The 14,039-nt window shown below is 42.9% G+C and overlaps 2 protein-coding genes across 6 annotated transcripts in view; both read right to left on the bottom strand.

The window, feature by feature from the left end:
- Positions 1-14,039, bottom strand: part of RAD54B (RAD54 homolog B) — a 114,880-nt gene that overhangs the window by 55,671 nt on the left and 45,170 nt on the right. The window lies entirely within an intron of this gene.
- On the bottom strand, positions 156-7,300 carry FSBP (fibrinogen silencer binding protein). The gene is made up of 2 exons (XM_006273941.4): positions 6,393-7,300; positions 156-1,116 (listed from the first exon to the last, which is right to left on the bottom strand). The coding sequence occupies exons 1-2, from the start codon at positions 6,761-6,763 to the stop codon at positions 591-593; spliced, it is 897 nt and encodes a 298-aa protein (XP_006274003.1). The 5' UTR covers positions 6,764-7,300; the 3' UTR covers positions 156-590.

Genomic DNA, 14,039 nt, shown 5'->3' with positions numbered 1-14,039 from the left:
TAAAAGATGTGCACTTATTCAACCTTCTTGCTGTTGAACACTAAAATAAAAATCATTAGTTTACTATGTTTTCCAAACCTGTATAACATCACCACATTCTTGCCATTCCTGTTGGGTTTCATCAATTTAAAATGAAGAAAAAGAGAGAAACAGCCTTTTTTTCCTCTTTATGTATATTTATTAACCTGTAAATAACTTCATGAAGAATACTAAAGGATAAAGACCACTTTGAGAAAGAGTAATGCATAAAATCAACATGTTTTGGAAGCACTGCCTAAATTTTCATTAGTTTGTTATAGCTCTGATAAAGATCAGTGGAAGATTTCAAAAGGTAGTCATTTCATCTTACACGCTTAGATCTACAGTATCCGATTATACTTCAGACTAGAAGAGATGGGAAGATTCAAACCTGAGCAAGACACTGACACTTTTGCTAACGTACATAAACAACAAAATGAAAAACATGCATTTATTTCTCAAGGCTAGATTTTGATCCATTCCATTCACGTTAATATAAGAAAGTGTTTTACTAGCCCAAAGGAATTATAATAAAGTATCTTAGAGACTGTAACAGAGAAGTGATAAATATTTTAGATACTGTTATATTCTGGTAGATCACGTCGTAGTCGTATTGCTTTCAGCTTCTCTACTTTGATTTTTGCTCTCAATAGTTCTTCTTCTAGCTGCTGTTTTCTTTTCAAACCATCCCTTTTTTCTTGAACATAAAGCCCAATTTTTCTTTGATTTTCCAAGATGATTTGATGCTCCTCCTTCAGCATTTGCAACATCTGTGGATCATATCCACACATGGGCCTAAAACGTTCTCCTACCTCAAACCTAAAAAACTCATCTCTTCTGGGAACAGGAGATGGAGACATCATCATCCTCATATCAACTGAAGATACAGAAGTTGAAGGAGATCTCTCCATAATATGCACTAATTGGTGTTCTTCACCCTGTTCTAAATTCTCACTTTGTTGTGAATCTACAATCAAAGAAGGAGGAGGTTTGACATCCTCTTCTGGTTCCAACTCCATTGTGACAGCTGCAGGATGATGATCCAACACTGCCTGTGGTGAACAGGCACCAGCAAGTGTTTCTTTATCGATGCTGGCACTAAAATACATAAGTGATATTTAAGTTATTCACTGGAGATAAACTAGCATAGACAAAAATAAAGGAATAAATTTGGTAATCTATGCCAATTTAAGTGCTACCCTCTTTCAGATAGTTTACAGGCAAAGTCCCACTCTTAGGCTGTCATGGATTCTGCCTCTGGTTAAAAGTATCCCACCCCAAGCATCCCCCTGCCCCCAGTCCCAGCCCAGCCCAGCTCCAAGCAGCTCCTTTAGTGCATAGGATATACTGTGCTCAGGGAATCAGAAGCTAATTGGTATTTTGTTTTATCCTCCTTGGTTAACATGTGACCCTAGCATTCTTTACTGCATACTATTCAAATCCTGTTCTGAAGACAGAAATAATTTCTTCACAGGCTTTCTATGGTGCTCATCATTATAGTATTTGAGTGCATGAATTCAGTCATTCATTTTCACAAACAGTAAAAGATTATTTCCATTTCCAGATGTAGAATTGAGACACAGATACTTGAACACCAGAAGCAAGAACTAGTTTTTGGTGCCCAGTCTAAGATGTCTATGGCTTGGTATTTTAGAGAATTCAGCTTTCCTTTTACAAGTCTTGATTTGTTCAGAGCACTGCTCCTTATTGATTTCAGTTATAGTGAGGGCTCAAGCAGGTCTGGAAATCTGGCCCCAGCTACCTTATATGAGGCTTGCAGAAAATGAGGAAATCAGAGTAAGCAGCCACCTATAAAAGATGCAATTTAGGTGCACAGTACCATATAGAAACTCTTTAATACAGGCAGGGATACAAACAATTCCTGGAGGTACCATTTAATTGTCTTAACAATGTGATCGTTCCTTCCCTTTCTCCCAACTCTTTGGTTACAACAATTTTAAAGCCTGCAACAAACAGGGCTAGAGTCTGACCAGCAACAGACTCATTCATTACATAGCCCAGATTCATTCCCCTTGCAATGTTCACCCTGTGCACTGAGACGCGTTCAGTTTGGCAAAACCAACATGTGTTCACATAACTGAAGACTATCCTAATGCATACCAATAAAGTAACAATTAAGGTGGTACAGCTTTAGTTCTGACCCTTATTAACTTGTATGATTTTAAAATATTAACATGCTCTGAATGTGTTTGTATGTTGTTAAAGAAAGCAAACTGAAATTCCAACACATGGGACCATAGCAACACTTGCATGGGTACCCAACAGGCCTGGAAGTTTGAGTATCAACACTCAAGTATCAACAGTAATTGCTGTTAGCAGTAGTAGGCCCTTAGTTTCTGTGTGAGCTAGCCACCAGAGGGTGATGAAGTATACATTGTCCAGTATACAACTGGAATTTCCTGGCTGCAGAGGAATGTGGAGTCAGGAACCTGAAGTTCCCCCCAGAATTCTTAGGAACGTACTTCTAAGTTCAAAACCCTTCCAGCCTAGTCCCATTCTCTCCCTTGGTATCATTTGCTCCCCTCAAAGCCTACACCATCCCTAGCCCCTCACCTAGTCTTTCTCCCACTCCATTTTTTCATGTTTCAATTCACCATCCTCATTTCATTCCCTTCCCTGGTTCATCCTAGTCTCCTTTCCACTATCCTTTGTGCCAGTTTCCTTCTCCCCCATCTTAAGGCCCAGCTCCCCCCTCTGCAATCCATTCAGGAAGCTTCCTCATCATCACTACCATCAGGGCACCACTGTAGCACCAAGAGCACAGGAAATACAACCTCCCTGCTCTCAGTTCCTTTGTCAGCCCCTGGCAGCTGGAGAGAACAACTGCAGACAAAGTCCTGCTGAGTCCGAAAGCCTCAGGCTGCAGTCTGTCCACATGGCATTTTCAGAGAATGGAGCTGTTAAACTCTAAGCAAGCCCACATAGATTTCAATACAAATAGCAATGACACATCTGGAAAACCACAGGGCACTTTTATACATGCTCTGGGGGTAGGGGAGGGAGTGGTTTAATTAGAGTGGCTCTGAGAGCTGCTCTAATTAAAGCACCACCATGTCTCCTGTATCAGCGTCCCCATGCTTAAAAGTGGCCGCGGGGGTGCTTGAACTAAAGCATGTTTGACGAGTTTTAGCTCAGGCTCCACCACAGCCATTTTTAAGCACAGGGATGCTGATACACGAGACCCAGGAGGCTGGTGGACTGCAGCAAAATTGCCACGCTCCAGCGCACTCCATTAATTGAGTCTGCTCCAACGTGCTGGAACTCCAGTGCGCCGGAGCAGCTTCAGCGCTCAGTGATCCCCTCCCACCAAAATTTCAAGTCAGTTTCAAAGCAGAGAAACCAGTGCTTTTCAATTAAATTCTTGGAAGAATTTTAACCTTGCAAAACAAATGCATTTTCCTTGGCCTCATTCTGAGAGACAGCTGCACTATTTTAGCTGAAACTTTCCCAAAAGATTCAGCCTGAGGCAGATCTGCAGCTTAAAAAAAAACCCAGCCAAGGAGGTTCAAGTACAGCAAAGTTCTAAGTAACTGAAAACAGAGGCTAGGGTAAAGGCACATAAACAAGGTATCAGGAGATAGAGGTGGGAGTATGTGCCTTTGCAAGTGGTCTCACCCAGGTACATAGAGTAACTTAATCTATAAGGAAAGCTAAATGTACAGCAACTTAACCTGTAATGAAGGAGGGTTAAGCTGCTATAGGGTGGCTTTCAACTGCAGGGGAGGAACATGCACATAGGCCACTACCACATAGTAAGTGAGTGACAAGATGCAATTCCCATCCCCTTTAACTTAATGGTAAATAGTTTGTATGCCCATGCTCTTATAATATGGGAAATGCTAGACTAGCATAAGTACTGCCTATAACAAATCATATTCCTTCACTTCCAAAACCTTGTTTCCTCTGATTTCCTCCAAAACTTCACCTCCTTCTTGAACTCCCCTTGATTCTTGAACCTCTTGTGTCCTTTCAGGGGGCCCCAGAAGGCAGCGTTTTCCTTCCCAGGCAGGCATATACCATCATGCTCTATTTCCACCACAACAAACTTCCCATCTCCTCCCCACTCCCCTTCAACTGCAGCCTTTTCTTGATATGGCTTCCCTCATCCTTTCTTGCTGGTTACTAGCTTCAGGGACTTATTTCCACCACTTAGTAAAAACAGGACAATTTGGGAGAACAAACTAGAGAGAAAAAGAGGTTCCCAAAAAGAGGAGGAGAGGGAAGGCAGGACAGGATCTGATGTAATTTAGAGCCTTATAACAGTGCAGAAAAAAAAAATAACCACCACCCTGATCTATACTGGGCACACTGCAAAGATACCAGATGTCTAGGTGACTCAGTTCTGCAGATTTGTTATAGCTAAGTGAACAATAATGGATAGAAGGGGAAAAGAGAAGAAATTGCAATAACAAAGAGGATCTTCTCTGGCAGTTACAGTGTTGCTCCTGATAACTTCACTGAAAGAAAAGGACAACAGTTACCATGAGGGCAGGATGGTATTTATAAACCCTTGAGGCATTCAACTCCCAGGTTTTGTTAAATCAAACTGAGCTAGGAATTGTTTGTCAGATACCAAGCAACATTAGAGGTTTGGATTCACAATTCTTAAATTTACCTTAAAAAACCAAGTCATATTCTAATGTGTAAAAAAAAAGCTTGTTACAGTAGCTTAATGTTCAGGTAAATATAACCCAGGATTAACACAAAGGAGTGCAAAATAATAGTGCATTTTGTCAAAAGTATTGCAAAGGTATTATTTCTCCAGTTCTCGTTGCATTGGGTATCAGGGACAACCATTTTGGGCAAGTAATAATCTAGTCAATGTTCTCAAAACCATAATGGATTCCAAAAATGTTTAAACTCCAGAAATCAAATTAGGGAGATCACTAGCGCTTGATCATTCATGAAAAGCATTACTGCTGTATGCAAAAGCCCAGAGCTCCCAAAGCATTCCCCACCCCCGCTCTATTACCAAAGATGATGTGTGAGATATCACAGCCTTTATATCTGTAATTAGAAGGTTATTTTGTTCCCAAAATTTCTCTTGCACTGTGCCTTCCTGGGTATTCACCCCCTGGCAAGTAAGCTACATTGCTGCTACAGACTTCTTTATACCAAAGCCCTAGAAAAGCATGTTATTTTTAGAGCTTCTGGCATGTTGGGATTTAGGCAATTGTTAGCACTCAGTTCAACCAGTGGCACCATGAATCAAAACTTCTCTAGTGCACACATGCCAGCTTCTCTCACAACACTTAGCTGTTACACTAGAGCTACTGACTATAAGTAGTATCTGATTAATGGAAGCCAATTTCACATATTATTTTGATCTGCTAATGAAAAAAATAAAATATCATGGCTCTAATGTGATTTGAGGAATGGAGAAATTCAACTTTTCCCCTCACATTAGTTTAAAATGTCTACACCCAAGGGAACCCAAATCTGACCCTGGGAGTGTTTTGTTCCTAAAATAACCAATACAAAACTAGCAGGGTGTTGCAAGTCAGATTTGAGGGGTATTAGCCAGCTGTGTGAAAGCTTGCATACTGCCTGCCTGTATTATGTCTAGCTCAAGTGTAGTCAAATCTCACTTTACTGAGAAAAAAAAAGAACTGAAAAAAAGGAAAACTTCTCATTCTGTAGCTCTTCAATCTCTGTCTATATGTATACAGAGTCCCTAATATACAAAGCAATCCTTGAGTTTATATTGCAGTTCACTTTGCTCTGGTACTTTGCTCTGGTTTCCTTCACTGACATTCTCTAAAAAGTATTTTTAAAATCAATTTGTACTGATAAAGGCACTTGGGTGTATGAAGATGAATTTTCTTAAGGTCTGGATTCAGTTAAAACATGTTCAATATTTGAACACTAGAGTAATTCTTGATAAGGAAGGGGCGTATGAAATAGGTTTCATAGTTCCCTGAACTAACTTTATATGGATCTTATGTAAACTGTTAACAGTTTCATATGCAGCAGGAGACTGCAGTATTACCTTAAATGGAGGAGAATAGCCACGACTGGCAATGTTTGAATAATATGTCTATTAAAAAGGTAGGGGAGGGGTAGAAGTTGGAGATCCAATTTCTCTTTGATTCTTTTTTAACCCTCACTTTCCAGAGTGTGACAAAAGACTCTAAAACAGGCTTTGATACAGAGCTGAAAACTGATTGTAATGTGAAGTCACCACAAAGCCTACCATAAAAACAAAAGGAAACATTATCTGACCATTGCTCCCAATTCTTTTGAGTACTGCTGTGGGCATTTTTAAGACACTGAACTCAAGTTAAGAAACGCTTTAGAGAGTAGATAGGAGGCGCCATAATTTTCATTTAATAACAAAGTAAAATATATCTCACCTTTGTAAACTGCTCCTGTCTCTTAAACACACACTGGAAATCTGTGGAATCATCTCCACAACTTTCTTGGTTGGCTCGGAGATGCTGCTTTTATAATCTGAATGGCTCTCCTTTTGCTGCAATAGCTCCTGTTTGGCATATTCTTTGAGCCTCTTGTACAGCGTGCGCAGGCCCTGTGCAGTACGTGGAGGGCGATCTACTCCGATGGCATTGTAGTTATCGGCTATGATATCCCAGCATTTGTTTTTTTCCACTATTACAGAATGCTTATTGGTATGTTCTTCAAGAATTTTAACATACGGCTTCACAAGTTTTAGCAAATCAAGCTTTTCAGATAAGGTAAAATTAGAAGATCTGGCCTTCCCAACCATTGTTATCTCCGAATTAAGGAGGCAGTTTCTGAAGCCACCATGCAGTCCCTAGCTGTGCTCAGCTCTTTTTCACAAACAGAAAAAGATCAGGCTTAACTAGGCTAGTCTCATTTAGGCCCACGCCTACAAGGGAGGGTTTATTAAAATTCCTTCAGCTTAAGCTGACGCAGGTTCAGGAAATCTGCTTAAGCCAAGCCTGACCTACATAAGGCTTCAGACTGAAGACGACGAGAAGAAACAAGCAAAATACTCTTTTGTATGAAGAGACCAGACATACACAGGATTTAAAAACATAAAGGTTTAAGGATTAGCACATTACCCAGCTAAAAATTACCTAATTTAGCTTGAGTAACAAGCTCTCACACATCTCAAACTGCAACTGCATTAGATTGAAAAATGTAATCATATCCAAAAAAAGCAACAATTGTTTTGTGAAATGTATTGACTGTTAAACTGAGCAGAAGGAGAAATGAAAAACTAGAGAAAGATAAGTGTGGCGTGTGTAGAGAGATCCCTAACAGAGCCCCCGATCACCGTTCCCTAGCTGCTGTTCTCTCTTACAACATTTGCATAATGCTAGTCCTGCTGTCAATCAGGAATTGCATATCCTCTAGCTAGTTAGGTTACACTCAGACTCAGACTCCAGTAAAGCTAAGCTTCTCCTGCATTTTGCAGTCTGCTTTAGCTACCTACACACATGATTTTTAAAGAGGCAGTCTCTCGTCATGATCAAACATTTCACTACAGCAGCAAAACAAAACAAAAGCACACACACCACCGCTGAATTGTCTTTTTACTACAACTTCTGCCTGCAGCTGTGCCCTGCTAAAACATGCCTGCTTTAAAATGTGTGTGTCATCGCCATTCAGCCTGCAGTGACTGAGAAATGGCATCATCTAACTCTCAGACTGCATGTAATAAAGGTTACATTCAATCATGACAGATTTACTGAGTACATTACACTGTACGGATACTGAAATTTTCATAATATCTACCAGGAAACAATCTACTTTTATGATAATTCCTCCAAGCATTCTTTTTAGTATAAAATCTGATTTTTAACATGATGTGTATTCCTCTTCAGTGCTAGTTATCTTGTATTTTTAATGTTTGTTCAAACAAAATATCACTTTAATCATAGCGTTATTTAAAAACACATATAAAGGGTTTTAAACATTCAAGGTCTAAATAAAAACAAAACCTGAACTTGCACAGATAAGGAAATAATAGGTCTTCTATAAAAAAAAAGGGGCTTGCTTTGTACAGTTCTGAATGCCAAATTAAAAAAAAGGGATACCCATAACTTTGAAAGAGTCCACAGGGGAGAAAAAATTTGATTTGAGGGGATAGTGGCAGTATCTTCTCAAGCCTGACACGGCTGCCTTTGGGGAGGAGGGGGGAGTTTGGGACAGGGTTGAAAGGAAAGAAATCTTATTATAGTTAAAAACATCTCAAAGCAATAAATAGGAATCTAGGCAGGAACATTTTTCCCCCTTCGAGCGAACAGGAGGACATAGGCTGCATTCAAGGGAGAAGAAATTCAAACGAGAGCAGGAGAGGCTTTAACTGCCAAATGTCTCCTAATACAGAATAGTAAGCACTTTGGAAACTGTGTTTTTGCATGACCTGGCTCTGTTCACACTGGCTAACTCAACTGAACCCCATTTGGATGGAGCCATATTCAAACTGAGATTCAATTAAGTGTTTTATGGTTTTAATCCCACCTAGACAGAACCCAAGAATGGAAACACTTATGTGGTGTTGGGAGCACTTTAAAACACACTGCCTTTAATGCTCAGCCTACCCTCTACCCCTATGTTTTGCTCTTTGCCTGTAGTAGCACCCAGAGATGGACTGTTTGAAGGGAAGACTCTAATTGCTCCCTTTTCATTTTTGGATTTATTCTTTTTAGTGTCTTATTTGGATCTACAATAATAGCAATAGAAAACGAGTAATGTGCCACTCTTTTTTAAACTGACAGCCAAAATAGAACTGAAGAGTGATGATAATAGTTTTGCAAAGTCCAACCTCTTTGGATCTGGAGAATGAAAAGACATTAGTTCAAGTCTGATTTAAGTCTGTATTATTTATTGCCCAATGCAATAACCCACGACCTATTGGCTATACCCACTTAAGTAATTTCAGCCAGACTACTGTGATTTAAGTAAGTATATATTATACGAACTAGCATTTGAATTACCTTTAAAACAGAATGTCTTGTAAAAATGAAAAAAAATCCTTTAAAAATGAAGGACCCCTCCCCGCTTCCCCATACCTTTTCTGTTTTAAAGCCCTAGCCTAAGACCTGGTCAATACTTGCATGAAAGATTACTACAGAATACAAAGTGCTGCTGGAATGGTCCTGATAATTCAGCAGTTAGTACTCTTTCTTTTCACTCAGTACCAAACCAGAACCTCAACACTCTCCTTTTTTTCACATCTCTTTGCTTGCAAAGGGCCTCTGCATTTAACAGCAAAAACTCAATAAAAAGCCTTTTCCCCCTCATAATCTTTGGACTTGCTTGGTCTTCCCTATGGAAGTTATCAGAAGTTTCTCAGAGGGGCCAAATACAATTAAACACAGGCAACTGGTAGGAGGGGCATGGGGGGGAGGGGGAGGGCACATGCCCCCACTAAGCTTGGCTCCCAACTCGGCACTGCTCAGGATGGAGCAGCTTTTTGTCATGAGGGTCAGCAGCATGTTGGGGGTGGGGCACTAAGCCACAGCACAGAAGTATAGGTGTGGATATAGGGCTTTTGGCCTGCCCCCAGGCCCACCCACAAGTTGGGGTCTCCCACCCCCAGACTCAGGCACCAGTCACCTCTGCAATTAAGCCACTGAATCCTTAAATGATAATTCAGGTGGAAGACATTTTCAAAACATTAGCAATTCACTAAAATGGGAACTGTAAGAATGGATCAGCACAATTTTCTGTTAATAGGAGGGAGTTGTAGTAAGTTGGGCAGTTGAGAGCAAAGGTTAAAGCGATTAGGAAGTAGGAAGGTCTGACATGTTTGCTGCATATATCAGACAAGCTCAAAACCCAAAAGGAATTCAAAATGCTGTTGGGAAACTAGCAAACTGAATCAAAATTCTGAGATACAAACAATCAGGCTACTTTTGGGAAGGATAGGTGGGAAAGTTCAAGAGGAGAATGAAAGTAAGAATTTGAACATTTGGGAGTGGTGAGGTCCACTTGATGCAACTGCAAGGGCATCCTTAATAGGCTTCGGGAAGCATCAGCTGTACCTTACATCTAAGAATGGAGCCGCAAGATCTAGAACTAAATGCCATTTTAGAAACTAGTGTCACAGAGTAACACCACTCCAGTTATCCATTTGACATACTGACTCTCCCTTGAATACAGTAAGTACCCAGTTTGATCTCCCTCCTGTTATTCAAAGCCCTCAAAGCAATTGGCCTCACATACTGAAAGCAATCATCTCTTCCCTCTGTATCCATGACCTTTTAAGGTGACTGCGCTCTATTAGAACAAGGACACTGTCAAACAAAAGGAGACTTCAGAGTCCAGGAGACAAGTTTCCCAAGCTGAACCAGACTATGGAGCTAGCTTTCACAAGACCCAAGAATAACAATTTTCAGAATTAAAAGTTGAACTCATGTAATCATACTGTCCTTTCATCTGCTAACTTCTGCACCCTCAAAAACTATCCTTTCCAGATTACATAGAGAAGAGAAATCTCTCTAACTAAATAATAGGAGTAGAAGCATAGCTGAGTAGCTAGGATGCACAGGTTACTGCCCCTCCTCCCCCCTCAGTTACATTACTAAGTATAAAATCAAACATAAAGTCTCATTACAGCTGCAGTTCCATCTACCATGATCACACAGTCACCTCAAAATCCAGTCCATGGGATAATGGGAAATATTAAAACCAAACTACTAAAACAGGGCCATGCAAAATCTTTGAAACCCCTTACTTGGATCTGATCTCACACCTCACACGTTCAGATCCTTGTTTAATCTGGGAATAGTTTCTGCTTAAAACAATATGCCTCTAAAATATTACCATATTTACTCAATTATAAGATAAGCCCCTCCTCCACATTCAACAGGGGAGGAGGTGGGGTGGGGGGGAGGGGGGAGAGAGAAATCAAGCCTCATTTTATGATTGCCAGGGATCCAGGCTTTCTGTTTCCCATGAGAAAATAGTGAAAAATGTGGATTCTTCCCACCCCACCTTTACCCAAGGAAAATATGGATTTCTCATTTTAATAAAGAAACCCACAGATCGTGCAGTTTTGCAAAGAGCTCTCTGCAGGATGGCAGAGTTCCAGCCTGCAAGAGGCTGGAATGGAGCAGGAGGAGGGCAGTCAGGTAGGTGGCGCCATGTGCATGTATATGAACATAGCTGCCAGGCAGCCTGAACAGCAGCTCCCACAGGTAAGTCAGGGGCAGGGGGTGGTGGGGATTGAGGCCCCCATATGGAAGGAGTCAGTTGGGCAGGGCTGGGGCTGCTGCCCAGCTGAGGGTGTGCAGAGCTTGGGGCCCAGGCTGGAATGCATGGCTGCAGGGCCTCAGTGGGGAGTGGGCAGAGCAGGGCCATATGGGAAAGCTTGTTGCTGGTGCAAACTCTGCACTGCCCTGATGAGGCGTCCCCTGCCCATGCAGCTGCAGTAGCGGAGGCAGCATGGGGTTGTGCCCCTGCTGCAGCCACACAGGCAGGGGGCGCCTCCTCAGGGTACCATGGAGCTCACAGAGACAACAAGCTTCCCTACGTGGCCCCACCCTGCCCTGCCACACTGGGTTGCACCCACTGGGCTGCGGAGGTCCTGAGGGAGGGCAGCAGGGCAGGGAGCCTGAGCTCACAGCGGGCAGCCTGCACCTTCCCCAGCCCTGCACACAAATCTGGGGGGCCCGGGTCTCCCCTCCCTTCCCAGGAGTGCACAAAGTGGCAGGGAGCCAGCCCCATCCCCCACCTAAGCCCACAGCAGGCAGTCAGCAGGCATCAGAGGTGGGGAGCCAGGCTCCGCGCTCCTCTCCACTGCAGCCAGGGCTCTGGCAGTGTTGCGGGGGGCAGGGGTCTATGGACCCAGGTCCTTGGCCCTGTAGCCCTGGCAGCTGGGGGCCCCCTCTGTCAGAGATGGGGAGGCAGCAGGCTATGGAGGGAGTGGGGGGCACTGGCAGGCCAGGGAACTGGAGCGGGGAGTGAGGAGCACCAGCAGGACCAGGGGGCAAGAAGTGAGGGGCTTGGACCTGCGTTCTGTGAGCTAAGGGGGCAGGAGAAGCTCTGATTTTCCATGATAAAAAACCCAAAAATCAAACACCAAAATTTATAGGCATTTAGAATTTATTTTATTATAGTGAAAATTGAGGCACTGGTAGGCTTCCAAATTGCTTTAAAATTGTAAATATATCAAGAAAACATTGTGTTCAGCTGATACCTAAATATAGAGTGGTTTTCATGTTAATCAAGGATTTTGGGGGTTTAATCAGAGAAACTGCAATTTTTTATCAGAGAATTTCTTATTTTTTAATCAGGGAAAACCAAGATCCCTTCCCAGCAGACTGTGCTCGAGGTGCATGGTGGTGGTCCTGGGAGGGAGGCTATGGGGGAGTTAGTCACCCCAAAATTCGCCATAGCCCCCCCAACCCTCCCTCCCTCCCTGTGCCGCCGTTCCCCCCCCCCCCCCCCCCAGAAGAGCCTGACGCAGCCCTTGCTCCAGCCCCAGCCCGCACCAACATCCCACACCGCCCAGATCTGGGGGCACACACCCCTGCCCGTGCCCTCCCAGAGTGCATGCAGTGGCAGGACTCCCCCCCCCCGATGAGCCACAGCTCGGTCCTGCACCCTGCCCCAACTCAGCCATGCCTGTCCCAGACCCACTCCTGCCCTCACTGCAGGGGCCTTGATCTGCCCCCCCTTGCACCACAACAGACTTACCAGCTGCACACAGCTCTCCAAGCTATTATGTGCTGCGCTGACGGTACACACATACACAAGCCATTTATCGGCCACATCAGGCCAATTTCTGATACAGCCAATTTTCTTTATATCGGTGCCGATCTGATATTGGACTGATATGTCAGTGCACTTCTAGCCACCACTCCTCACACCTTCTTCACTTGCCCTTCTGTGAAGTTTTCCGCCAGCACCATCCTGTCTCTCCCCCCTTACTGCTTTCAATTTCTTATGATCCTTCAGGACCTCCAGTCATACCTTCCCTGTTTCATACCTCTGCATGAATCTTTCCATCCTGATGTAATGAAATCAGCAGTTGACTGCCCATAGGCTCTTCAGAGAGATCTGATATACTCCCCACTTTCTCAAAATTACAGTTGCATGAAATTGGCTGATATGTGCCGCTTTCCCCACTCCCTCAGTTACCACCTTGCCTATCACTCTTACATATTTTGCGTAGGTGAACAATCCCCACCATTCCCATCTCTCTTACTTGGTACATTTCAGCTCTAGCCAACCTTTCTCTTTTGGCATTCCAGAAGCACACGAATTTCCCTCTGTGCTTTTGCTATCCCCTGCCATGTCAGTGGGAATACAATTCCCATGTATAGAATAAATTGGCAGTAACAGAGTCTCAAATGCTGCCACTTTCCAACAAAGGACAGTGTCCTTCTGGACTGTAACCAAAGTATTTGCCATAGACTTCCTGTCACCTTTTTCCCTGCTGTATTACCTTTCCCCTTGGTATCCAGGGTCCCTGGCACTCTGATTTCTCTCTCTCTCATTTGAAGGCCCAACTTCTCCAAGTCCCTCCAGGTCCCCACTCCCATTATGGTGCTTTTTGATCTATTTAGTTTCGCCTCCATTGCTTCTCCATACTCTGATGTATGCTTTAACACCTTTTCCATTAAAAGTCTACTTCTAACTACTACATTTATATCATCCATGTATAGTATGCATTTTACCTCACACCCTCCCAGTATCTTTACTCCGCTTATGACCTTGTCTTTTCTTATCCTTTGTGCTATTGGTTCCATGCTGCACACAAATAATAGTGAAGACAGGGGGCACCCTCATCTCACCCTTGTATGGATTTTGAAGGACCTGCTTAGGTGCCCATTTATTTGGACCAACTCTCTGCTTCTCTATACAATAACCTTATCCAGCATATACATTTCTCTGGGAAGCCCATTTTTCCTAGCATCTCAAGTATGTAAGCATGATCCACTCTGTCATATGCTTTTTCTAAATCTAGCTTTACTATGTTTGTTTTCCTCTCTTGGGTGTGGGACAGTATATCTCTAATCGCTTCAGAGATCCTTCTACCCAGTGCTGCATATACTTGGTCTTCA

Source organism: Alligator mississippiensis, chromosome 3, assembly GCF_030867095.1.
Source record: "Alligator mississippiensis isolate rAllMis1 chromosome 3, rAllMis1, whole genome shotgun sequence".
Lineage (NCBI taxonomy): Eukaryota > Metazoa > Chordata > Crocodylia > Alligatoridae > Alligator > Alligator mississippiensis.
This window is presented reverse-complemented; position numbering and strand designations above follow the sequence as displayed.

Bases quoted from the DNA above. Each gene is read 5' to 3' on its own strand.
- FSBP (XM_006273941.4), bottom strand. From the start codon at position 6,763: ATGGTTGGGAAGGCCAGATCTTCTAATTTTACCTTATCTGAAAAGCTT. The intron at 1,117-6,392 runs GTGAGATATATT...TATGTATTTTAG, and splicing joins GACAGGAGCAGTTTACAAAG to TGCCAGCATCGATAAAGAAA.